Below are 26,613 nucleotides of genomic sequence, written 5' to 3' on the forward strand. Positions count from 1 at the left end.
GCCACGGATGTAAATTTGGACGACCAGTGGTCCTCAAACTGATACCTATGGTACCTCTCCGAGGACTTCCGATCTGAAGTAGCTGCCATTATCAATAACCCCTTTTACACAACTTCTTTGTACATGTGCAGACATTAACTTGGATTCTTGCAGCTTTAATTTGGAAGATGAGTCTTGCAAGCAGTACTTACATTTCTGTAAGTCCACATGTATCACATCATACACCACAAAGTTATTTGCAGAATTAGTTACTTGCTAAAAGACAGGCAGACTAGCAGGTTAGTTCACCCTGTACTGTAGTAGTATCCTGATCATATAACACAGACTCAGACACAAAATGTCGAAATGCCCAAGCACAGTCTTTAATTCTGGCAGTATAATCCAGACTTCTTTTACTTGAAGGACACCATAACTAATAAATCAGCAATGAAGAAAACTGAAGTGGATGTAAACTTTTAAATCAAGGAACAAAATCAGATAAAAGCATACCAAATGCAGTCGTTTCCTAAAGTCAGTACTACGTACACCTGTAAAAGAAAACTTGAAAAAAGCACACTGGAGATTGCATTGCATTAATGAACTTTTATTAAATCATGTAGGCAACAAATATTTTTACATCACATTTTGTGTATTTTTAAAGTGCTTATCCTATGGAACAAAGAAATAGCATAAATGCAGTTTTCCTATGCAGTATCCTCAGTATATCATGCAAACTAAGAGGTCAGATGAAGAAAAAGTCCAGCCCAACCACTCCCTACAAGGGTATGTAAATCATTTGTTTCACTCAGTTTCTTTAAACAACAACAGATACCTTTGTCCTCATAGATTAGTGCTACAGAAATACTTCAATTGCTTCAGTTAATTAACATCAGAGCAAATTCTCTTTAACCCCATGTTGTGTAGAGAGTCAGATTAATATTATTAATGATTATGAAGATTATAACCTTTTAACCGGCACAACTAAAGAAACACCAGCATTTCACTGCTTACGTTTCCTTTCCTGGGTTTTGATTTAACTGAACAGAAAATTATTTTTTTGCTCTTCAATCAATCCCATAAGTGTATCAATTTGCAGCTTATAAACAAACTACTTTAAATATTTTATAGGTAGCACAATTATGTAGTGTCTTCAAAATTCCCAGTTCATTTAGATCTGGAAAACAGTAACAAGGCCTTAAATTATCTAGTCAATTAAGAGGAAAAAAGAGACTCAGGGACATGTGAGAGCTGAACTGTGATATCGCAGGTTTGATTTTAATTGAAAATAAGTATTTTATCTGAAGGCTTTAACTTGTAAACAATTGTTAAATTGGGTACCAGACCAGAAACGCACAAAGTCTGAATTTAGATCTGTGCAGAAGAACCGAAATAGTGCTGTATAAAACAAGCACTGGGGTTTTCACAGGTCCTACAGTGTGGATCCTTCTGTAGTTTAGCTTAATAAGGATCAACTAAACCTTACATCACATGCTGAAAAGCAGACAGACGATGTTTTGGGTGTCAAGCCTTCTTCACACCTGAAATGTTTTCTGCTTTTCAGCCTGGAATTAACTTTCCTTGTTCCGTGGCAGACAACACACTCTGACACAGCTCCCTGCTTGAATCTCCTTAAAACACTTCCCATATTCTCTCATTACTTAGTTTCACATTTCACACTGGGGAGGGGGTGGATTGGAAATTATCCCCTACAAACACAGCCATTTCTTTCCATTTACAAACTGTATTCCTAAAAATAATACCACTAGCCAAATGTTAATAATGCACGATAATGTAGTATCCATTCTGTAACAAGCTACTTCAATAAAATCGATTCCTTAACCTAACTATGCTTATTTAAACTAAAACACTCTAATGCTATAACACTATAATAGTAATCAACTAGAAAAGTAATGTTTAATAATAAGCCAAACTCTCCTATAAGGTTTAATGTTAAAGGTGCTTATCCAAGAATTTGATTCTGTTCTAATAATTTATGCCCCAAAGAAGCAATAAGGAGTTTTCAGGAGAAACTTTTTGCTCAGGAAATGAAACCTAAGAGGAACGAAAAAAATGCAAGCTAAATATTTAAAGAAAAAGAAAAACCTTCAATGCAACAAGATTAAGGAATGATTTAAATTGTTTAAATAGAGAGATTGAGATATTAATTGTCACAGTTTTCTGATGTCCTTAAAAGAAAACTGCCCACTGAGCATATATGTAACACTTAAGCTAACAAAACAGAATTCTAACCACAAAATCAAGCTCGCAGTAAATACATGAACATAAAATTTGAGATTTTTTCTTATGAATCATCCAACGCATAGATTAAAAACCCTTAATACAAAGATTTTTTCAGTTCTGTTCATTAGTTAATTACTGAACAAGATATAATCTGCTGAGTGCCTGTCCAGGCATTAATTTAGAGGAGAAATCTGATTAGCAGTTAAACCTCATATTTTAGAAATATGTTTAACTTTCATAACTACACACTCCATTTTTCAAACGAAGTAGGACCTTTTACAAAATATATCTCTACTACATCCAAGTTAAAAGTTCTGTAATCCAAAAGAGTCGAGGAAGAAAGCCTCCTGGGCCCTCCTAAATCCTTGCTTGGATGGGTTTTAATAACGTTTTTCTTTAAAAAGAAAAATATTGGTTATTTACAGTGCACATCACTGAATACTCCTGTGCATGTGGTGCTACATTTTTTCAATTTAATTGGGCTAGGAGTTGACAACACTATAGGAAACACATGGGTAATGAGGCAACATAAAACATTACATGTGACTCATCAATTCCTGGAAGGTACTATTCTTCACACTCAGTCTCACTGAAATGAAACTTTCAAAGAAAGAGACAGGCAGGGAGTCTCCTTCACTGGATTGCAACTCAAGTAGTAGATCTTAATCCCCCTGAAACTGAATAAAGACCTGCAAATACAAGGTCTGGTATTCTGTACAGAGATTCGAAAAAGCATTTGTGACATTCCACATATTTTTCACAATTCAAGCTTTTTGAAAGGGAAAAGAAAGTGTGTTGTTCAGATCATAATTAAAAAAAACTTCCCAATTTCAAAATAAATCAAGCTCTTTTGAAGCAATGTGATCATTCTCTCAGACATTGCCATCACGAACATGTTCTGGGACAAGTAAAGAAAGCTCATGCCTAACAAACACACTCCGGGAAAAAATGAAAAAGCTCAGAGGAGATCTATATCACAGAGGGTTAAATAATCTGGACATTAATTAGCACACCATTAGCAATGCATCATTTACCAAAAGATATAATCTGCTGCCCCTCTCATGTATCACACAGACAAAATATGGGAATGTTATTCGAAAAGCACGAAAAATATTTTACAATATCTACTACAAGCAGTTGTTTTGGCCCATCTAAAGTGAGAAACGTCACGAATTTCAGGACGAACATTAGTGTGAAGGTCAGAGTGCTGTGTGATCCCTATTGTGCTGTTTGCTTAAACCTGTGCAGAAAGCTAGTTACCAGTTTCAACTGCCATACAAATAATCATGCATACTTTTGAAACAAAGTATCACTACACCCAATATTTAAGAACTGTACATAAAACATGTCTGCTTAGTGCTGGCTTTTGTTAGTCACATTGTCAGACAGAAACTACAGACTTCTCATAACCTGTAAAGTTCAGCCGGAGGTTTAGTATACTCTTAAAACGCCCAGCAAGGATTTACTCTCCAATGTTAAATAGTAGGCTAAGAAAGTATATCTCCTGACTCTTGGTTTTAATGAGAAAGAACAAGAATAAAACGCATTTAAGCAGGATTACATTCGCAGGAATGAAGAAGACTGTGGTCTCATTTTCTTATCAAGCAGTCATAATTCTAGCAAGCAAAGCTGTTTCCATGACTGCAACACTGATGTTTTAGAAGACGTCGGGACTGGCGGATTCACTGTTAAACTAAAGGTAAAAAACAGACCTGCCCATTGCTGAAGCATGTTATGATCTTATCTTCCCTGCCACGTTTATGCTAGGCTCTGTGTTGCATGAGAAATGGTGTCCTAGCTGAACCAGCTACTAAGGGGCATCTGCTTTAACTATGCAGCTTGGCATGTTAAGAAAAAAAAAATCTTTGCTGTGGCAGCAGTCTGTGGTACTCTTATGATCTCCCATTCTGGTCTTCAAAACCTAAAGTTCAAAGAGAAGGAAGCCCCACCATACAGCACGGGACAAAAATCTGCCATTCGCTTCGCAGGCAGGCAGTTACAGTATTTGTGGCTGGGACCTGTACTATGGTCAAACAAAGCGTGCCATCTCCCCAAGGCCCTCTGGGTGCCGTCAGTAGCGGGTGGAGTACCAGTCGTTGTCGGTCATCTGCACCAGCTCGTTCACCACGTCCAGCAGGTTGTAGTTGTGCTTCTTCAGCAGCCGCTGGTTCAGCTGCCTGTCCCCGAAGCCCATCTCCAGCAGGACCTCCATCATGGCGGCCTGCTGGCTGGCGGAATCCGCAGGAGGCTGTGCCAACACAACCCAAGAAAGCGCATTTGAAATTCGGGTGGCAGTGAAGTCTGCTTGAAACGATCCCACGCACGGCACCTGCTGCAGCTCCTCTCTGAAATGCATCGGGGGGAGCTTGCTCTGCAAGCTGTGGCAGTTTTCCCCATTGGATTCCTGCGCTAGCAGAATCACCCTCATCAAAACGTGCTTTTGACATAAAAAAGGCTATAATTTAAGTGGAGATCATCCGGCAGACTCAGCAGACATATCTATGCATTTTTTGAGAGCTGCCAAACCCGGTGGGTCACCAATCCTGGTCCCACAAAGCTACCAAGATGAATGACTCTTATTCCAGTCCTGCTCTGAATTACTGAACTGAACCAAGCACTGACTTAACCAATGAGGAGAAGCATGATTTCTGTATTGGACACTAGTGGCCTCTATACTGTCAAAAAGCACTAGCCATCAGCAGCACTGATAAAAATGAGCAGCTATGTTGCAATCAGGCTGTGCCATTACCAGTGAGACTGCAGCCCTCAATGGAGGCTCTTCTCAGTGTAACCCTCGGACCCAGAACCCTGTGAGGTGTCGGTGAGTGTGGCGCAGTGACGCAGGCTCACCTGTGCTGGGACTGGCTGTCCCGTGAACAGGGCTTTGTAGGCAGAGGCAGCTACTAACAGGGCTCCCTTTACCAGACCACCTGCTATTCCTCCCTGGGATCTGTGGAGAAAGCAAGTCTCGACTCTCAAAGCTCTCACACCAGTGCACGAGGCAGCTGAAATATTTTAAAAGGCTTAACGTTAACAGACCTACACAAATCTCATTACAGGATGATTTTGCTGCACCTTTGCTTGTAGCAAAGGCCTGTCCTAAGAAAGCTTGCTAAACAAGAATAATAAGATGCTTTAAATTCTATTTTTGCTGCAGTGAATATAAACACGACAAGAAGGCTGCATTATAGAAAAATCTTGCCAGCTGTGCCAAAATGAAATTTTGAAGAAAAATGAAGAAATACTAAATAGTTTCTTATAATGTCACAGCACTGCGGTCACCTGAGTTTATCTCCTTATTTGCAATAAACATATGAAAAGACACTACCTGTCATCTTGGATACAGTCTTGTCTTGAGGTTAAACTTCCAGTGACAACCGCTGGCTGGCTTTGCACAGGACTGGAAACTAGAGGGGGAACATTTTTAAAGTAAGATTGAAGTGTGACCTAACATCTAAGTTGAACAGATGCAATTTCAGAATACAGCAATTTTAAAACCTGTGCAGAATGAAACCTAGTTGCTTCTTAAGGACATAAGGAAGGCATGAGCAGGTTTTTGTAGCAGCCTTAAAAGTTGCACACATTAGTGATGACTCTACAAAAAAACAATAAAATGCTTATTTGGAATAAAGTATGGGATAATGAGCATCTTAATATGCTTTTGCATGAACCAAACATTATGCAATAAGTACTCAGAGGCATGTGGAAATGACACAGGAACAGGAATTCATTCAACTACAGTCAAGTAAGATCTTACATTTTCCATGCACAGTTGACTGTAGCCCTAATAAATTTGTAAGCCACCAAACTGAATCATGCTTCTGTTAAATCAATATCCTTTTAACTACAACTTTTACTTTACTGAAAGCCTATACTGAAAGTAAATATACACCCCACTTAACGATCAGCAGGACCCAGTACATTTTATTCGTGCTTAAAGTAAACCACACGGTCTTCTGGTGGTTTCCAGCCTTCTATCTTTTGAAAGAGCAATAAAACCACATTTCCTTCCCCACCACACAAGCCTTCAGACTGGTTTATCTGCTTACTTCCACACGCAGATATGAAACACGCACAGATATCTGCTTAGGTATATGGGACATCTTAAACACCAAAAAATAACCTTGCTGCCTGCATCCAATTAATAAGATAACCTGTAGAAATATAATTGGCATGATTTCAGGACTTAAGTCACAATTGTATTCCTTTCTTTATCTGTATTTTTTCCCCTCCAGATCCACCAAAGCATTGACTGAGAATCTTCCTGCCCAGTGAGGACAGAGCACATTCTGTACACTCCCCTGTCAGATTCAGGGAGGCAGAAGTGATTAACAGTGATCGCTTCTTAGGCTATATCTTCGTTGTGCTATAAAACAAGAGTAGCACATGCTGAAGAGTATTACCAAAATTGTTTAATGACATGGAGTTTATTATCCTTTTATCACTGTGCCTCTGCTTTCAGACTAATGCTTTTGTTTATTTAGTGTGATTAGAAAACATTACAAAGTGGCAATTACAATGTGCTGGCTGTATATGACCAAAGCAAGCAAGCAAATCTCTTAAATCTCAGCACATATAACCTGTCCTGTGTAATACTGCATGCTCATTTTTTAAATTATTTTTAAAATTTCCAATCTATTTCAAAATCTATGGTGCGTGCCTGTTCTCACCCTTACTTACTGCTCTGTGGTATGGACTCACGAACAATTTCAGTGATTGTGAAATGCTTGAGCAGGATAAAAGCAATCATCTTATGACTACAGTGCCAATGTACTTCCCTACAAACACTACTCTGGCATGCGAGTCTGACAGGGAGAGGCGCGTGATTAGAACTCAGACCTAACTGCATCTGTTGGCTACCGGAAAGCTTTGCAAAAAACATCACTTAAACTCACTCACACACTCATTTTTAACTGTTCTTATGGTCCAACATTTGCAGCAGGGTGCTTGTAAAAATGCAAGCATGATCAGAACAGAGCACTGAGGAGGTTTGTACACACAAAAATGGGATCACGAAGAATGTGTTCCCATACACACACCAGAGGGCTCCAACAGCCCCAGGATGCACCAGAGGAATTGGAAATCTCAGTGCCCTTTAGCATGGCTACTGTTATCCAGGGGAACATATTAATCATGCTCTCATAGACCTTCTATAGGCACTGTAGGTAAATGGTCAGAAATATGCATACAGTTTCAAACATCAGTCATGAATTCCAGAAACAGGCAGGGCCCAGGGCTTACCTTCAATCATGTCTTCTTGTGGAGGTGGAGAACGCTCACCGGCACGCAGTGCTTCCATCTCACTCCGGTCTTGGTTCCAGGTGTTGCTCTCTTCCCTGGAAATGCAAACAAGTTCATTCCAGCATGAGAGCCACAAGCCACTACAATGATACAAAGCCATTAGACTGTGGTATTTCAGGGGCATTAATGCAAGCAAAGAAATATACAACCTTGTCTTCAAAAGCTAAAATTAAATCTACAAGTACAAGCAAACATCTGAGAAACTGATACTATATCAGCATTTAAAAAGGCAAACCAGCTGTCGTGTGGAATCCTTACGAAGCTGTCTAACAAAGTGACATTCACTAAGCACTTTCACATTCTGTATTTAAAAGGTTGTGATCGTGCTCTAAATGCAACACTTATGGTCAAATAAAAGACTGTTCAAGTCTGCATTAGTGGTACTCATGTCTCAGAGGGGAGTTAGAGAGCATGTGCTGGTGTTTCTCTCTCTCTCTGAGGGCCTTCTTAAAATAAACCCATTTCAAAACTGCACTGAACTGCACAGTAAAATCCCTGTGGGGGAGCTAAGGCCAATCCCGGCAAGCAGTCCACCACTGGGCACACAGCACACGGGCACACAGACAAGCACACACTCACACCAGGGCCAATTTTCCAAGAAGCTAATTAATCTACCAGTACGTCTTCTACTGTGAGAGGAAACCCGAGCACCCAGAGGAAAGGAAACCCACACAAACAAGTGGAGAATATACAAACTCCACGCAGACAGCACCCCAGGGCCCCAACGCTGTGAGGCAGCAATGCTAGCCATTGCGCCACCCAAGAATACCTGACAAATGTCAAAAATAAAATCAATGCAATTTAGTGCAGAGCATGGAATCCAGATCGCCTGCAGCAAAAGGACTGATCAGGAAGAAAGGCGTCAGCACGGTGCAAAGTCCACGTATGAGCAAGCACACAGGTGTAACTGCAGCGCTCTGCCTCTGCACTCAAACCAATGCAGCTGCAGAGCGATGCAATCCAGGCTGTGCCTGTACCTGGGCTGCAGTGTGGCCGGGGTGGGCACCACCTCAGGGGTGAGCGGCACAGCATCCAGGGTCTGGGAGGCACACAGCATGTCGTTCACGCTGTGTCCCGGGACCGCGGCCGCCCTCTGCCCCTCGGGAGCGCCGAGCTCCGACTGCTCCGGCGCCGAGTCCGTCTCCATGCTGCTGGCCTCAGTGCCGGGCTGGGACAGGGCCGAGCTGTACATGGACTCCCCCAGCGGCCGGCTGGTGTCGAAGCAGTCCGGCAGGATGATGATGTAATCCTCAGAGGCAGAGGAGCCCTGGCTCTGCACCTCGTCCTGATCGTCCTGGGCCATCTCCTCATCCCCCTCTCGCTCCGAGCCAGAGCCCGCGTGGACGCTCTCGATATCCGACTCCTCGCACTCCTCTGGAGGCAGCGGAGAAACACAGTCACCGACTCCTTCAATGACATCTGCGTGGACCATGCTGTGGGTCACTAATATTCCATCAGAGGAGCAGAAAGATAACTTCTCTTTAAAGATACATCTCTTACAGAATTAAATACCAGCTATAAACTCTGAAATAATAACTTTTATTAATAAAGGGCCTTTCCAAACCAAGGATGCTGTGCATAGTGATTAAGAATAAAAAAGTACCAAAAAAAAAGAAAAGGTGAAAAGAAAAAATGAAACATGAACATACAGGATAGAATGTAGGGCAATCCAACATTTGCCCTAGTAAAAAGGTGAGGTTTGAGTTTAGATTTGAATAGAGGCAAAGACTTTGTCTCTCAAAGAGTCAGATGAAGAGCTTTCAATAGGAAAGGGACAGAAATGTGACAGAAAAGGGAGGGTCACCAAATGTCTGAGATTAAGTCCTGGGTACAGTGAGAAAAGGACCAGCCCCAGATGAAGGGAGCCTACAGGAGGCAGTGCAGACGTGAAGGAATTCTGAGTTAAATGATGGAGACAGATTATTTTAATCCTTAATAGTGGGTAACAAGGTCTTGTATTGAGTTCGTGATTTTTAGGTAATCCAGATAAAGACTTAAGTATAGGAGTGATATGCTTCCAAGGTCTGAAATGAGACAATAATTGCACAGGGAGCTGGGCTTTGCACACCTGGACGTCTGAGGCTTTCTTGTGCAGGCTGGACCTGCTCTCTGGCACACTTCCCTTCAGAGAACGCACTCAACAGCGGTCTCCTCTCACTGGGCTCATCTCCAGGACTTCCGCCAGAAGAGACGATCTCCTGCCCCTGTAAGCAAGCTGCAAGAAAACGAGATGAGCCTGTTGACTGACAGATCGCCTGGAACAGGCTACTGTGACAATGACCCCAAAACACGGGGTCACAATGTAATCATGTAATGCATATGACACCATAAGAAACTGCAAATTGGGTTGTAACTTCTATTCCTAAGCACGTGTGATCAGATGGGTTAGGTGCTGAATTTACTTGTGAGGATAACGACACTTCCAATACCACATTACAAGAACATGTTTAATTGTATTTGATTGATGTAATCTAAAACCTTAAATAATTTGACAAGCAGATACAACTGATATAACAGTAATAGTGCTCTAGATAACAAGATGTTGTTATTTAGTGTTACAAGCATCCATCCATTTTCTAACCCAGCAAGCGACAGGCGCAAGGCAGGATGCACCCTTGACAGGACACTCACTCACAACCGGACCAATACTCCCAGACGCCAATTAACCTACCAGTATGTCTCTCAACCATGGAAGGAAACCAGAGCACCTGGAGGAAAGCCATGTGAACATGGGGATAACATACAAACTCCATGCCGATAGCCCCCAGGGTCTGGAATTGAACCCAGGGCCACAGCAGCAATGCCAATCATTGTGCCACTGTAGTACCCTTTAATGTTACATATTGTTCAGAAAAAGATCCCTTGTACTATCCCACCTTCCAAGACAACACATTCCACTGTGATCATGCCTTGGAGCGAATCTACCTGTGGAACTCAATGAGGCAACAATGAGGATGACATGAAGCCTTTTCCCCCTCTCTGTACACAGCTCTTACTCCTCTGACTGTCGGGCTTGTTCCTCCTCGGGGGGGTGTGGTCGGGAGCCTCCTCCAGGGTCAGAGAGCGAATCACCGTCTCGCACACGAACTGCGTCCCACTGATGTCCTCTTCCCCCTCCTCCTGGGCCGGCCCGCTCCCCGCCTCAAGGGGCACTCCTGAAATCACAGGGCAACCAGCACAGTCAGGCACATGAGGTGAGGGCAAAGCTGGCGACACACTGAAAGACTCATTTATAGCACCTTTATTTTTTTTTTACAAAACATGCCCAAGATCTACGGAAATAAGGAGCCTAGATTCCAAAAGGCAACAGAGGCACTGCCTCAGTGGACATGAGCAGATCAGCCTTCTTTTAGGCTAAACAGATTTTTTGTCTCATGTGGGATGTATACTTTATATAACAGAATGTCAAAACATCCATCCACATCAAAATTCTTATTTTATTTTTTTCCTGAGTGCGAACATCTATGTATCTGAACCACAATGTCCCAGTCCTTGAACTAGAGCCTGTTTTCTCAGTTAAAACTGAGGTCTTAACAGTATTATCTCTTTCTTCCTTATACAGTACAATGGAGAAGGTCTATTAAACCATGACGCAATATTAGTGAACAATATTAGTGAATCTTGTGGGAGAAACACCAAGTTCAGTTTCATGGCTTCACAATAAGGGAACTGGCGAGATAAGTACAGCACACAAAACTAACCCACAACAAAAGAGAGGTTATAGGTGAGACAAGCTCCTATAGCCCATCCAGCTTGCTCAGTGGCAGCTGAGTGATCCAAAGATCTCATCCAGACATCTCTGGAGAGAAGCCTGGGCAGCTTTCAGACAGGAACAACCCACTGTGGGGAAAAATGTGTTTCCTGGCCTTGGTTCTAATCACACTTTCCTTCCCCTCTGGCCCTCTAGTTCGGGTTTCAGTGCTGGCTTTGGAGAAGTCCATTGAGTTGACTTCATCAAGTTCAATTCAATGCCTTTAGCAGAACAAGAACAAGTCAGAACAAGACATACCGTGGTGCCCAAATCAGGGATGTCTCTGGCTGGGTCTAAGCTGGGACTGTTTTGCATTACGGTGATATCTTACTAGAGTGTTGCATAATTTGCATAACAATTAGATTCACCAGGTATTCTTCCTATAGAAAGTTTTGCTTTTTACAAGATTACAAGATTCTTACAAGATTCTGGATTTCCTATTTCATATCAATTTTACATTCATGTTTTTGCTACATGCAGTCATCTACAATTGTTTACTTTAAATGTTACTTGCCAGGTGCTTGCCCAGTCTTCAATTATGTATAACTCTTTTTGGAGTTTTTTTTTAACATCTTGTACAGTTTTGGTTAATTCTGTAACAAACCCAGGACTATTACATGTTTTTGCTTTTTCCTTAGTGCTGCTTCTCTGAACAGCTTCTCTGTCTCACCGGTCATATCACAGTAGCTGCCAGCTAAAACCAGTTTAAGATTGAGGTTTTGCACTATAATCAGGAAATGAGAAGAGAAGAGAAACGCGTATGCAGCTATGATGAAGCCTGCTGGCTCCACTTTCACACCTGCAAACAGCAATCAAACACATCAAGACACAGTCTCTCCACTGTGACATTAACCAACCCCATCATGGAGTAGGTATGGGGCCTTATTGACATTAATTTTCAAAGCAACAAATACCTCAAATAGATGAAACAAGCCGAAAAGTGGGCATGAAGAAATAAGTTATGTTGCCGACATCACCTTAATTTATTCTCTATTCCAATTGCTCTGCGCCACATGAGAGTGGACGTTTTACAGTCAGAGACAGACAGAGCATGCAGCGAAACCCTGCATGAGAAAAAGAAGTGAAGCAAAGACTTGATTTCCACTTGTAATGCGAACAAAGGGCCCGCACACCAGCCTGGTGCTTCAGTCCCCCTATGGGTGCTCTTTCGGCGAAGGGTGGGAAAGGGCCAGGCAGGGCCCCGTGGCGGAGGAGACCCCGTGGTGCAGCAGACAGGCTTACCAAGCAGCGGCTTCAGCGCAGAGCCCTCCGCCTCCTCCTCGATGAGGCCCAGGCCTGGCTTCTCCAGCAGGGGCCCGTCGCAGGGCAGGGGGGACATGCAGGGAGTCATGTCTGCGGCAGACACACACAATCTCACGACTCGCCAGCGGCTACGCGCAACGCCTTCCAGCCGGGGGAAGGAAGCACACAACCGAATAAGACTCTGATGCCTTTCACTGACTTTCCCTCATCTCGTTGGATGAACTTGCACAAAGCACTGCTCTCTGAATGGCAACTCGGCACTGGCAGTGAATATTTCACTGGCCATCCCCTGCATGGATCTTCCCATAAAACTGGATGTGTGAAGACCAAAGAATACCTCATTATACTGAATTAACATTGAAAATAGCATATTAGTTATTCTGCTCGGTAAACACGTTTACTGTAGATGATGCTGTGCTTCCAGAAATGTCCGCAGCTCAGCTGCACTCAGATTCTCTCACTGCCGTAGCCGAGACAATGTGATGTTTTGTGTTCCTTGTATGTTTTTTCCTCGTTTTTCCTTTCTCTTTGGTTTTTTGTGCATGTTCTGTTTTGTTCTGTAACGGCTTTGTCTTTATCTCCCCCATGAGGTTGGGGTACAACCAGAATTAAAAAAATCGTCATTTTGTACAACTGTGCCTTTTTATCACAGCTGACAGATTTCTTATCCTTCATTATGACTTGGTTTATGCAGGCTGCACTCTGTAATATTGGCCATACTGCACTGATCACACACAGGAAGTGTTTACCAGAGGAAAGGCTCTCTTAAATGCTGTGGATTTGGTGGCATATTTAATGTCAGAGCGTAAAAAGGCGCAGAACCATTTCAATGTATGTAACACTATTCTTACTTCAGGATGCCTAATTGTCTCTTTATTTAGGATTAGAGATACTTATATTCAATACAAGACCAAAAGATCTACTGCATGAAATCCTGAGGACAGTGTGGTAATGGCGATTTAATTCGAGCTCTTCAGCAGTCTTACCAACTGGTGTGTTGTGAGGCACTCTCTCCAGCTCCTGGACAATGTTAATATCCAGAAGTTCAAAGGATAGCAGGTCCTAAGAAACAGAATGTATCACACAAACTTTTGTTGGGCAATTCTCTTCAGTGTTCATGATTACCCATTAAAAAACATTTCAGTTTAATTGCTACTATTGCTAACACCATCAGATTTCTATTCAAATATACAGTATATGCAGCACTTAATGTGCTCAAGTCTAGATCAGGGAGATGCTGCTTCAAAGAACTTTCACATTCCGTACTGCATGAAAATCATCCTTCTTACACTTTAGACCACCTTTAAACTGACTTTACTCCTTATAGACAGGTGTGCAGCTGCTCAGGAATAACCCTGAGTATTTTCTTTTCATGCTGTAAAATGAAGATGCTGGGAAGCCCCCCTGTCACCTGTGCTGTGAGCAGATCCACCGATGGGATGTAATACTCCCTGTCTGGAGAAGGAATTTTGAAGTTCCTAGGTGTGACAGGAGTCTCTTCCTCTTTTTCCGAAGAGTGGGGCTGCGCCACTTCACTGCAAAGTTCTCTCTCCTGCAAAAATAATTTTAGAAAAATGAGCCAACCAGGTTTCCTCAGAAGTGTGCATATCTTAGGAAAACAGCAGTCTCACAAGAGCACTGTTTCACAGCACGGAACAGGAGGGTGATGGGAACAGTACCCAAAGGGCAGCGAAAGCTGGTACAGTGCCACGCACGGGCACATTTCAGAGTTAAGTATCATATGGACGAAGATGTCCAAGAGGAAACTTGCCTCTGGCTTGCTACAAAGTGCTGGGTCTTGTCCTTCAGCACAGTACTCGGCGGTGAGGGGGTCCACCACAATGCTGCACCACACCCTGGGCCCGAACTGCTCCCCCCGGTGGGCCAAGCGCCAGTGCGAGGTGTAGGTGCCCTCCTGGCCTGGAGCCACAAACTCCACACACACCACGCCCACCTGGCCCGGTTGCAGAAACGGCACCACCACCTCCTTCTTCTCCCCTGTGGCCAGATCCAGGTTCCCCCACATGAACTTCAGCTGCAGAAAACAAAGCAGCATTTCACACACTTACTTAGCTGAACCCCGGTAAGGGCTCCGCGTCACAAACACGCATCCTGATCTGGCATGGTGACCCCAGCAATGAGTCAGGGAGCAACTCGGGGACGACAGCTTTCCTCATGCAAGTACCCATAGGGTACTGGAAAGAGAAAGTAAGGAATACAACATCCTCAGGATTTTTACAGCAGCTACAACTTAACATGAAATGTGAAAATTAGGGGGCACGTAATAAATGATCCAGAAAGAAACAACCGGACTATCCATTAAAGAAACAAGCCAGAAGGAGTTATCTCCTCATCAGGTAAAGCCAGGTAAAGCGATCTGCCCGAGCACCTTGGTTTCCACAGTCCAGCTGACAGTGCCAGTGTTCTTCATCCTCCAGTACTTGATGAACTTGGTACCGGGCTGGAGGCGTGTCCCATCAGGCAGGTTCTCATCCAGGAACACAGCTGTCATGGTGGGCACCATGGGGGCACAGGACTGCTTTGGACTCCTATTCAAACAAGACGGGACCATTTCTAGTTTAATGCCGCCTACTTCGATCCAGGTCTTACATATAAAATTAATCACACTAAACTAATGCAAAAGAACGCACAGGAAAGCGGGAAAGTTGTTTGGTTATAGGCACCAGAAGGGACTGCTTCGGATAGAAAAATACTGCATTTCTTGTGAACGGATTGTGCTTCAGAGCACATTTCTGACTGGAGACCTGCATGCCTTCTGCTTGTATTTGCTGGCAGCTGTCAAAACAGCTGTGTCACATGTCACTCTGCATTTCTTTCCTCGCAAACACAAAGACCCCTTTAAAAGTGGTTTCCAGGCCAGATCCCCATTACCACAGAAGTAAACGGGAGGAAAGGCCTATCAGGTCAGCCCGAGCCCCTGAGCGTCATTTCCGACACACGAGCACACGGATCCTCACTGGGCGCCGCTGGCCACCGTCCCTCTCGGCTGCAGCAGCACGGGGTCCGCGGCCCCCTCGCCGGCGGCGCTCCACTGCGCGCTCCGCCTCTCCATGCGCAGCTGCTTCTTGATCTCGCGCACTTCGGCCTTCAGCTGCCTCTTCTCCGCCTTCAGCCTCTGCTTTTCAGCCTTCCTGAAGCTCTTGTCGATCCGCTTCTGCAACCTGAAACAAACACAGCGTCCGGGTGCATGTAAACAATAACCCAGCGGCAGATTCAGAGGATGAGCAAGTTCACTGCCCAGGGGTTGCTATGAGGCTTTGCTGGCAATCAGCACTAAGTGCACTAAGTGCAAACAGAGCTAAAGGTCACAGATTGGATCACAAACAACTGTTACCACATGAGCTGCAGTCTTACATTTCAGTCCATTTTATTTTAATATTGTTCAATTTTCCCACTTTTTCCCCATGTTCTGCATGCGTAAGATTTTTCATATGTTGATATCTGGTATTTAAAACACCGGCATAAAAAATGCAATGCAATGATCAGTTTTCACTTGGAGCTGTTTTCATGTTCTTAGCCAGCCCATTTTGAAATCCGCTTAGGCCAGACTCTTAGGTTTTGCATACTGACACTGGCCATTAAATCCCAGATTCGTCGCCTTAGTTCAGTTTTGTTTTGGATATTGCTGTGCTTTGTTTCATGTTGAGAAATATTACTTAAAGCAAAACAAACACTTCAACACTAAGGTCAAACAATAATGGGAAAACTTTCCCAAGTTATCTTATAGATTCTGGTTACATTTAGTTAACCCTCATTAACTTCAAGTCTGGCAATAATTCATTTTTCCAACCCCCTTCTATTCATTTAGATAATAGGACTGCAATTCTTGGCAAACTCATCCACATGAAAGTACTTCTTACCTTCCACTTTCCCCTGTGACCGATGTCCCACAATCAAACAGTGGAGGGACAAGTGTCCTGATTTTTACTAAGGAATGGGTGGGGTCATGCCCATAGCTGCACTGCTCACACAGAGTATAGGATGGGCACACACTGTTAGGAAATAAAACAATCATGCAGCTCAATGAAGAATGTCTAAGTAAGCATCACAAATAAAATGGTACTTTTGGTTTCCAAGCTATCACATGCAAATCAAAAGGGCTGGTTTCCCCATCAAAAAAGAAAGGCAGTGGAGAGACAGGGGAATTCTGTTTAGTTGCTCATGTAGAGCAACTGCTTTTTTCCCCACTAACGGTAGCTCAAAGCTCAGGTAGCAGCAGTGAGGAAGACCTATGCCAAATGTTTTTCCTCTTGAGACCTGGCAAAAGCAGCCGCAACATAGGCTGTTGAAAAAATAGCAATAGGGAATTCTGATCCATGAAAATGCCAGCATGGACTTTAGAGTTATTTTCTGTGCTGGTATGATAGAGATTTTAGTTAATTGTAAGAATGCAATATCCTGTGGTTTCTGACAACAAATTACTCAACTCTCTTCTTTATTAAAACATTTGGGGTTGTTTTGACTAAACCTGCTTAATTTAGGATATTGGCTTATATATTTTTTGGAATAGTTGCAACAGTATTCAATAACAGAAACACTCAAATTAATGTATCAAAAAGTATAAAGTAGCTTATCAACTGCTTGGCCAACTACAGTACAAATCTGATAACACTTAACAGCACAAACAGAATTTGAACATGAAAACACATTGTTTTAATCAGCACATTGAAGCCCTGCTGTTTATCTAGACATGTCATTTTAAATAATAAGTACACATTAAAATGGGTAAAACAGTGCACAACTGAACGGCGTCACATTTAACCCTGTGGTTTGCATAACTGTGAAACGTATCATCACATTAACATCATATACAACTTCTGTTTATAATGGATTAATGCATCTTAAGCAGTTGAAAACGCACCTTTACAACAATGGCCTGTGGGTGGAATACTGCCACATGACAAATTTCTACAAAACTGTGCTGCAAGCCACCAGGTGGCCTCTGGGCCACAGAAGCAAGCAAGAGGTCTGCAAGAGAGAGAGAGCCCTGACCTGCAAAGGTAGCTGCCCCGCTGTGTCTGGGCCTGGCAGCTCTGGCAGGCAGGGAGCTTGGGTCTGTCTGCAGCTGTGGAGCTGACTTCTTGGACCTGGGCAGCCACACTGCCTGGCTCCTCGGACGATGGCTGCGATACCTTCTGAATGCAGAACCTCTCGGAGAAATCCTGGCAAATCCGCTCCACGGCTTCCTTTACCAGCTGATCCTTGAACTACAGACAAGGCAGGAATTCAGTGGGGCATTTACAGTGCCTTGCAGAAGGATTCACTCCCTGCCAATGATGTCCCATTTTGTTGAATTACAAAGGATTTTTCCAGTTTTCAGCAGGTAGATATTTTATTATTTGCACACTGGCCCAGTGGTTAAAACCGCTGCTTTGCGATTCCTTGAGTCACATCTGGGTCTGGGTGTTGGGATGAATCTATGCCAATCCAGAGCAAGGCTTCTCAACCGAGAAACTATCTGAATATGCCTAATCTGATGTGACCAACAATGCAGCTAAAGACTAGGGAGTACAATCCTGGATCAATCCTGCTGATGACAAATGTCAATCAGAACAATTAATTTACATGCGTTTTTTCTGTTCACTAAAGTGTGATGGCACCTGTTGCACATATTGTCATAAAAACTGATTATAATATAAATTTCAGTTGAGGCCCCATCTGCATATTCGATAATGCAAAAATTACCTTATAATCAATTACATGAACTAGTGCAAAGGCAGCCTTAGCCAACACAATACAACCTACATGGATTATTAGCCGTATAAACATGCATGGATTGCTCACATGCATACCTTTTCCATGTAAGATGTAAACCATGCTGGAGGAGCCTGATCATTCTCTCGGTTCACCTTGACTTCCTTTATCACCAACTGCAGACAAAGAAAGAAGTATTCACTTCCTACTGTAAGAAAAACACCCATCCATCCATTTTCTAACTGCTTCATCCACTTTAGGTTCGCAGGGGAGAAAGAGTCTGTCCCAGCAAGCAAAGGCAGGATACACCCTGGACAGGATGCCAGTCCACTGGAGGGCACACACAGACACAACCAAAGACAGGCACACACTCAACCAAGGCCAATTTTCCCAGAAGCCAATGAACCCACAAGCATGTCTTTGGATTGTGGGAGGAAAGCTACACAAACACAGGGGAAACTTACAGACTACACACAGACGGCACCGCAGGTCTTTAACTGAATCCAGGGCCCCGGCACTGTGAGTCAGCAATGTTAATCATTGTGCCACCCAAAAATATACACGCTGAAGATTAATTACCTGATGTGAACACCTCTTATTTCTGTTGCAATAATACCAAAAGGTTTGACATTGTACTTTGGAGTATGATTATAATGCAAAGGTAACCCAGCTCTCAGAAGCTTAAAGCAACTTCCAATCAAGTCCACCTCTGTTGCAATGGATTACAACAAACACTTGTGAAAAATCTGCTCTGCCTTTTTGTCTTTGTCTCCATTCCTTCACTTGCTTATTTTCACTTTGATTTTATCTAACCCCACTGCACAACAGTGCCTCATACTCTACCATGCCAATGGATAGTGCACAGGCAGGTCTGCCAGTGGAATAAAGCCACAAGCCCTTTCTCGGTTACCGTTTCCTTGACTGGACTGGCTGCTGGCACATTCTGGCTGACAGGCTTGGCCGGAGCGGAGCAGTGCATCATGGGCTTGACGCCTGTCGTGATCACGTCGTGGTCTCTCTTCCCACCTCCCCTCTCTCGCTCCCCCGTTCCAGAGGACCCCTTCACTTCATACACGTTCACGCGCAGCCGGTTCCCCTGCTTCTTCGCACTCTGTGGATGCAAGAGTGCAGAGTGCTTAATAAAAATGTATTTTTTTCATTTTTTTCCAGCATATGAAGACTTAACATATACTATATTGAACCGTCACGACTCTAAGAAATAATGAACACTCAAGAACTAAAAACGGTTACTAGATCTTGAGATAAGAGTCTTTTGAATAATCGTCCAATGTTTTCTTTCTTTGGTAACAAAATCACTTCCATGCTTCTTCCTCTGCAAAGAACATAATCAATCTTAAAAGTTCACAGAACAGATGGTGATTCAGGCTTTTTATTCCAGCTACTGCGTAATTTGTTTTGCACGCACACTGACTGCTTTGCAGACGAAGCATTTTTAAAGCCAGAGCTCACATTTCCCCAGTGGAAAAAAAGCACTTTTTATTTTTATAGCATGTGCAGCAAGGTCACACCAGCCTCAACCAGGAAATCAGCCACAGATCAACAAAGTTTACAGGCAATTAAATCTAAACAGGGTGCAGTGCCTTTTTGTTACTGGTTCATTTATTTGAATGCATTGCCTTGAAATGTCATCTGGAAAAATATTTTAGCTATTCATTCCTTTGTCAATTCAATAATTACACCAGTTTCTACTCTGTAACTGATGAAAGACTTTGCCAGGGTAAAAATGTGTAACTCTCACAGTACTTCCATTTAGACGAGCACAGTCATTTCATGGGTCACAGTAACAAAGACCCAAACTAACAGAGGCAACTTGAAAGGCCAGATTCCCACCATAGGAAGAGCTGAATGTGTCACAGTAACAACAACTGATTGCCAGCCTCTAAACCGCAAGAAGGATTGTATGTGACCATAGGTTGTGTGAGCAGCGATATACTGTGGGCTAGCATAGCTGTCTGCCAAGTAATTGATCCCAGCTTCAATCCCAGCCTGTGCATTACTTAAAAACCAAATGAGTTAGACAGGTGTGACAGCCCAGCCTCTCATCAGGTAGTGGCTTGAGGCCTGAACACATGGATAAACCACAATGACAAGGAAAAAAAACAGTTTAAATAAGGATTGATTTCCATTAAGGTCCGCAGTACACACAAAAGAAACCCACAACCTACCTTTATATGAGAGGTTGACACTAATTAACACCCATATGAGAATGTGCCACTCACCCCAATTAACTAACTAATTCACCCAAAGAGAACCTGTATACAGGTGACTGCGGCCTCAATGGCTTCTAGTGGCAGGTCAGCTGAGACTGTCAAACCTGCTACTGGGTTACTTCAGCAGCTGCATTTTCAATGATCTCCAACAGCTCTCCGAGGCCCCCTGTCAATCCAGCTCTCAGACGGCCAAAAATACACGAGGACACCTCTCCTGGTCTGAACCTCTCACACTTGTCTGTCAGCTTTTTAATTCATAGCTGATCAAGGAGAAAAACTTACAATTTCTTTGTAAACAATAAATCATTTATTTGTTCTTTCTATTTGGTGCATGGCTGTGGCTTTCTCAAAGCCCAACACTATAGGAGAGCTTTCCTAGGTTTCCAAATTGAGATTATATTTGTTGAGAAACATTAGTGCCACCTATTGGTCTAGGGTTACAATGATAAGAAAAGGTACCTTTAAAGCTTCTTCATACTCCTCTGTAAAAAAGACAAAAAAACATTTTAGTGACTAAGATAGTAGCCTACCGCTTTGTCTTATAGGAAATCTAAATCAAACTTTTGTCTTTTAAAAGAAGTCAATGCTGTTAAACTCAAGACGCTGTTATAACAGGAAATGATAGCCTAGGTAAAAAGAGCTACATGAAAAATCAATACATTTACATTACAGTGTATAACAAGCACACACTGAATTAACACAAAATGTAGACCGACATATGTGACACCACTGGTACAAAAACAGAAGAAGAGTAATCACAGGATTCTCCTCTGAGGAATAATAAGGAAGTTATTATGTGATCTTAAAAAGATATAATAATTAATAAAAAAAGTTTAAGAAATAAAAATATGATTCAGTTGAAAGGTAATTTGTGAATAACAAGCTACCAAACATGATAGTTTGTTCTTCCAAAAGAACAGCACCATTATTAGGTCAGATGACTTACCCTGACTGTTAATTGAAACCTGAAATGCCAGGAGAGCAGAAGAAAGGAAGAAAGATGGTTAAAACTTACTTTTATTAAGCTGCTTGTCTTTACACACAAATCTATTCACATTATGCATTTCACACACACCAAACACATAGAACAACTCTGCCTATTTTAAATTAACTTAATTATGGAAATTGTAATAAATCATTCACAGTATTTAAAACTATTTCAAAGTTATCTAAAATATTCATAGCCCCTATTTTTGCAAAAAATTAAATAAGCAAATTATATGTCACGTGCTTTTGAACTGAAATGAATACAGAAATGTGCTATATTCTAAGCATAATGGACTAAGAAACAGGTTTTATGCTCAATCTTGTCTATGCTGTTAAAGGTTTTCAAACACTGTGCATCACTGGGAATGTATGCATTTTAGTTAAAAAAAATATAAAAACTTGTCTTACCTCTTCATTGTCCTCATCTAAGTATTTTATTTGCACATCGCTTAACCGAAAAGAATGTTTCACCTGCAATAAAGAATCAACATTTTATTTCCTTTAGACAGCTGCCTGACAGCTGAAACAAAGCCAAGTTACAACCCTCTCTGCACTGCATTTTACTTGGTATGCATCTTGAAAATGTCAATCCAGTCAACACAATTAAGAAACCACAAGGACGCAAGTTACAATAATAAATAACTGCTTGTACTTGTGAAGTTGGTCACACATACAATGAAAGAGGAATCACTTCATCCAGTGGTGAAGTGCACCATCCACCTGAGTGTCACGTGGATCTCATGAACAAGTGACAAATTCTTCATCATATCAATTAAGGGGCAAAAGGAGAGACACCAAATCGCACAAGCCCAAAGTGGAGTTTACTTAGGAGACCGGGTTAAAACCTCTAATAGTTCCATAGGGTCTTTAAAGACCAAGTAGTCAGGATATTGGTTTAATATCTCAGCTAAAGGGCAATTTGTAGCACTAGTGTGGAAATACCACATACAGGAGCAGCCTGGTTCACTTTAGAGGTCTCCTATAGCCTTGACACGGCCCCAGCCTTGCTTAACATATAAATCTTATAATGCTGCTGACACGTGGAGAAAAATAAGTTAATTTATAACCGCAAATTGGAGACACGCCTTTACACGATAAGTTGTGGGTGTCTGCTTCAGAACAAACAACTTGGCAATGGCGGTGAAGCTAAGTGATCAACCTGAGATCATTTAAGACGCACCTGGGCAAGATGCTCAATTCAATTCAGCAGCTAACGATCAAATGAGAGAGTCAAACCCAATGGCATCCTCTAGTCTTACTTTTATTGCTGTCAGGTTTCTTTTTTGTTAAGGAGGCATGCATTTGAGTTTACAGGATTGCAAAGCTGCTGCATAAAGCATGTGTGGCACAGACCTTAGTCCAGCTGAGAGAATGAGCACACAAAAAATACAGCCCTTTCTGAACAAATAAGCCTTAATGCCTTAGATGTCTTTAAAAGTTAAAAAAAACATCCCACCATAGTTCCGTTTTAGGCATTCTATTCTTTAAACATGAAAGCCACAACTTAGGGCTTCTCAAACCTGGCTAAGATGAGGAACGTTTTCATGAGAAGGTGGTGATAAGCCAAAGTATCATGTAATTAGGTGGGGCAAAACATGAGCTCTAATCTGCTGTGTTGAAACTATTGGGGTTTTTTCCTCTTCCTCTAGAGAACCACATTGAATTGCATGTCATGGGGCTCAGGAAAGCCGTTTCAATTAATTAAAAAGAACATTTTATGCTTCACTAAGCCTTCCGTTCTAATTTTCAGACCCAAGATAAGAGAGCAACTATACTAATGCCCTTATCATGTGGGGAAGGCATGCACAGAAAGCTGTCACTGGCGTTTTACCCACACCACAAGAGAATTTGGCAAATTTAATTACAGAAAATTCCTCTGCCACTGTTTTACATAAGCACTTGGAAAAGGCTCGTCATGCTTGCTTAACGGGGTAGCTGCTAGGCAAGTTTATTAACAATCGCCCTGCTTCTCTAAAACAAGCTGTTGTTAATATTGTTACTGCTGTATCCCATGCAGTTGATTCTATCAGTCCATTTTTTTTACCACTTCATCCAATTTAGGGTCGCAGGGGAGCTGGAGCCTCTCCCAGCAAGCAACAAGCACGAGGCAGGGTGCACCCTGGGCAGGAGACAACTTTGTCACAGGGCACACACACACACAGACAGACAGACACGCACACTCTCTAACTAAGGACAGTTAATCTACCAGCATGTCTTTGGACTGTGGGCGATAACTGTTGCACCCCGAGGAAACCCACCTGGACGTGGGGAGAACGTGCACTCACTCTAATCAGTAAATTAACATATAGGCCATAGTTATATTTGAATGTCCCTGGCAATGTAATGTTATTTTAAATTCTAGAACGGCGTTTATGTTAAAAATATAGCAGATAAGGGAACGAAACAAACGAGAACAGTAGTTGCGGGTTTCAGTTTGAACTTGTATTATAGCCGCTTTTATTCCCATTGATGAGATAAGATTCCTACGGAGATCCGACAGACTAATAAGCGAACACGTTGCTATTTTAATTTTATGTATTGAGATACATTTATACCATTGCAGACAGAACACATCTGAAATTTACACCCAATTTAAAGATGTATTTACTTTCAGCTATGTCCACTTCCCGGGACATCTGAAAAGTCACAATCGCATACTAAGGGCTCTATACATTTGCTGTAATACAGCATTAAACTTCATTATAAATAAATTACACTTTTATTAATAAACACGTTTACTAATTAACTTCATTATGGATAATTGCGGTGTGTCTGAAAGGCGATTTTAGTTAAATATTAGGATAATATTAAATTAACAAAAAGCCACGGACGCATAAATTCATTACTTAGTGACGATATTTCCACTATATTCGAGAAGGTTCTAATGTGACCCCAAGTTCCGCTTAGTACGCTGTTAATTCGTTTAAAGTTAAGCCATGCGAAGAGGCGATTTCCCTGCTCAGTGAGCTCTAGAGGGCAGCAGCTGTTGCAACTGAGACCAAGTTCAGTACGGAGCTGCGGGCTCATTTCAGCGGCCAGATTCGTTGCCACTGGTCTCAAGGACTAGTTCATGGAGCTGCGTGCCAACACCGGCCTGTACTCCAGCTGTAACGGCGCTTTCAGGTCGCTGCAACTGATCCGCTGTCTTTCTGTAGCTTTAATGGAAAAGAGCTGTTGTTTTTAGTCATCCTATTGTATGTTGACTAACATGCAATATGTACTGTGAACCTATGTAGGGATGTTGTGCTCTGAAAGAGCTGTCCCAAGCCAGATACAGTATTCACAATAAAACGCCAAAGAATGCAAAATGGTTTTCGGGCAGGTGGCCGGACCATCTAAAACAACATTTACACGGGACGAGTCTTCTTTTTTCTCACTTTCTACTCTGATGGGGGCACCGCGGGTGGATATGTGCATTTCCAAACTGTTCCTGATTACTATGGGCTGTTTGTTTGATCTCTCCGTAAGGGCGAGGAGAACAGATGCGAGTGGTTTCCATCTCGACTGTAAGCATTAAGGACATGCTGCGTCACCGCGGATGACTCACTCGCCTGCAGGAAAATAATACAATGTCTCCGTTTTGTTCCGGTATCGAAAGGTCATGCCTTCGTGACCTTTAACACAGTGTTTCTTCAATGCCCCACAAACCTGTCAGAAACATTTCTCCTCTTTATATGACATAAGTATTCTTAAAAAAAAAATTAAAACGGCGCCGATCTGTAGGAGCAAACAAGGCAGCCCTCCTACCCAGCGTTCATAACAGATAAGGTTGTTTTCCAAGTAGATTTGAACTAATTGTAATTTATGATTTCGATTGTTAAGGTAAACATATTTGTGGTATTTTCCCAGTTCACGCACAGAACCTCGGGCAGTCATTCACGACTCTTTTATGACTCCTGTATTGATAGTTTTGCTACCAACACAGTACAGTGTGTGTAAAAGAATGAGCCAGGTCTTTATTAATTGGATATAAGGGCTACTCGTTGCGATTACGATTTATGACGTTTCTAATGTCTGACATCACGCACGGCACGGAAATCCTATTATCGCCCGTACGCATACACAGCGCGTCGGAATTTCAAACTGGCCCTGAAACGGAAGCAAAGCAGGATTTTAAACTGAGGAGAAACTTCGAGAAGGGCCGTGTCTGGGGGGGGGGGAGGCCGACGCCGAGGTCCGACCGCCGCGCCGGAGGCTCACCGCCACTTCCACCGCCTCCCAGCGCGTCCTCTCCGAGTCCGACACCAGCAGGCTCTCCGCCCGTCCCTTAAAATGCGCCTTCAAGCTCACGGGGGAGTCCATGGCCGTCTGTCAGATGTGCAAGTCTGCAAAGGTCATCCAACAAAGAAGCAGCGCGATCTACTCGATGGCACGGTCTTCTTCTTTTACAAGCCAGCTTCTCGCCTGCCTCCGGAGCTCGGCCACGAAGCTCTTCTCCCCACAGTTTCTGTTTACATCTGCGGTAAACACGGGCCCCCACGTGACAGGAAGTCGCCCGACGTCATCAAGAGGGTACATGCGCACTCTCAAACCGGGAGAGACGAGTGGATCGCGCTGGGTTTGACAGGTGTTTCTTTATATCATTTTAGGCTCCCGCTTCTGACCATGATGATGCCAAATTGTGTTTTTCCTATGAATATAAGTTAACGATACCTATTCATTCATCTGCTGTAGCAGATGTTAAGCTACATTGCTTTAAAGGCGTATACTGATTTACAACATATCGCAATACATGTCATATTCTGTAAATCAGTTATATTTGTATTTGCAGATGCTAATTATAGTTTCTTTCAAATGTTTCATGACAATGCAGATTACACAGATACCTGTGATTCTAACCCTGGATGGACATAAGAGAAAGATTAAACGTTTTTCATAATTTGAATTTATTTTGTAATATGTACCCCCTGACGATGTTTTTGTCGTAAAATGTTATATGTACGCTTGTTTGTATTGTATTTGTTGTTATTGTTTATGCATAAATAAATAAAGACAAGAGAATGATAACCAACTGCTGGTAATATGGTGCTCTGCGGATCACGTGATTCTACACAAGGCCCGTACTTTACGGTCTTATAAACCCCAGCAACTTTAGCAAAGACACTTATCTGACAAGACCATGGCGATTTTCTATAAGCTGAGGGT

The 26,613-nt window shown here is 42.5% G+C and overlaps 1 protein-coding gene across 2 annotated transcripts; it reads right to left on the reverse strand.

Annotated features, from left to right (window-relative positions):
* Window positions 1–567: 567 nt before the first annotated feature.
* nbr1a (NBR1 autophagy cargo receptor a) lies at window positions 568–26,123 on the reverse strand. 2 transcript variants are annotated; one of them, XM_069185557.1, is made up of 21 exons: window positions 25,669–26,123; window positions 21,877–21,939; window positions 21,428–21,446; window positions 20,941–20,963; window positions 19,161–19,361; window positions 18,349–18,426; window positions 17,549–17,763; window positions 16,417–16,548; window positions 15,514–15,717; window positions 14,925–15,084; window positions 14,307–14,570; window positions 13,947–14,087; window positions 13,522–13,597; window positions 12,515–12,625; window positions 10,518–10,676; window positions 9,590–9,736; window positions 8,499–8,964; window positions 7,462–7,556; window positions 5,549–5,627; window positions 5,071–5,170; window positions 568–4,468 (listed from the first exon to the last, which is right to left on the reverse strand). In XM_069185557.1, exons 1-21 carry the CDS (start codon window positions 25,768–25,770, stop codon window positions 4,292–4,294), a joined length of 3,012 nt encoding a protein of 1,003 aa, XP_069041658.1. In that variant the 5' UTR covers window positions 25,771–26,123; the 3' UTR covers window positions 568–4,291. The 2 variants fall into 2 exon arrangements, with proteins under 2 accessions (XP_069041658.1, XP_069041659.1); XM_069185558.1 differs by having other exon boundaries at window positions 8,499–8,895; window positions 25,669–26,121.
* Window positions 26,124–26,613: the final 490 nt, after the last annotated feature.

Source organism: Lepisosteus oculatus, chromosome 28, assembly GCF_040954835.1.
Source record: "Lepisosteus oculatus isolate fLepOcu1 chromosome 28, fLepOcu1.hap2, whole genome shotgun sequence".
NCBI lineage: Eukaryota > Metazoa > Chordata > Actinopteri > Semionotiformes > Lepisosteidae > Lepisosteus > Lepisosteus oculatus.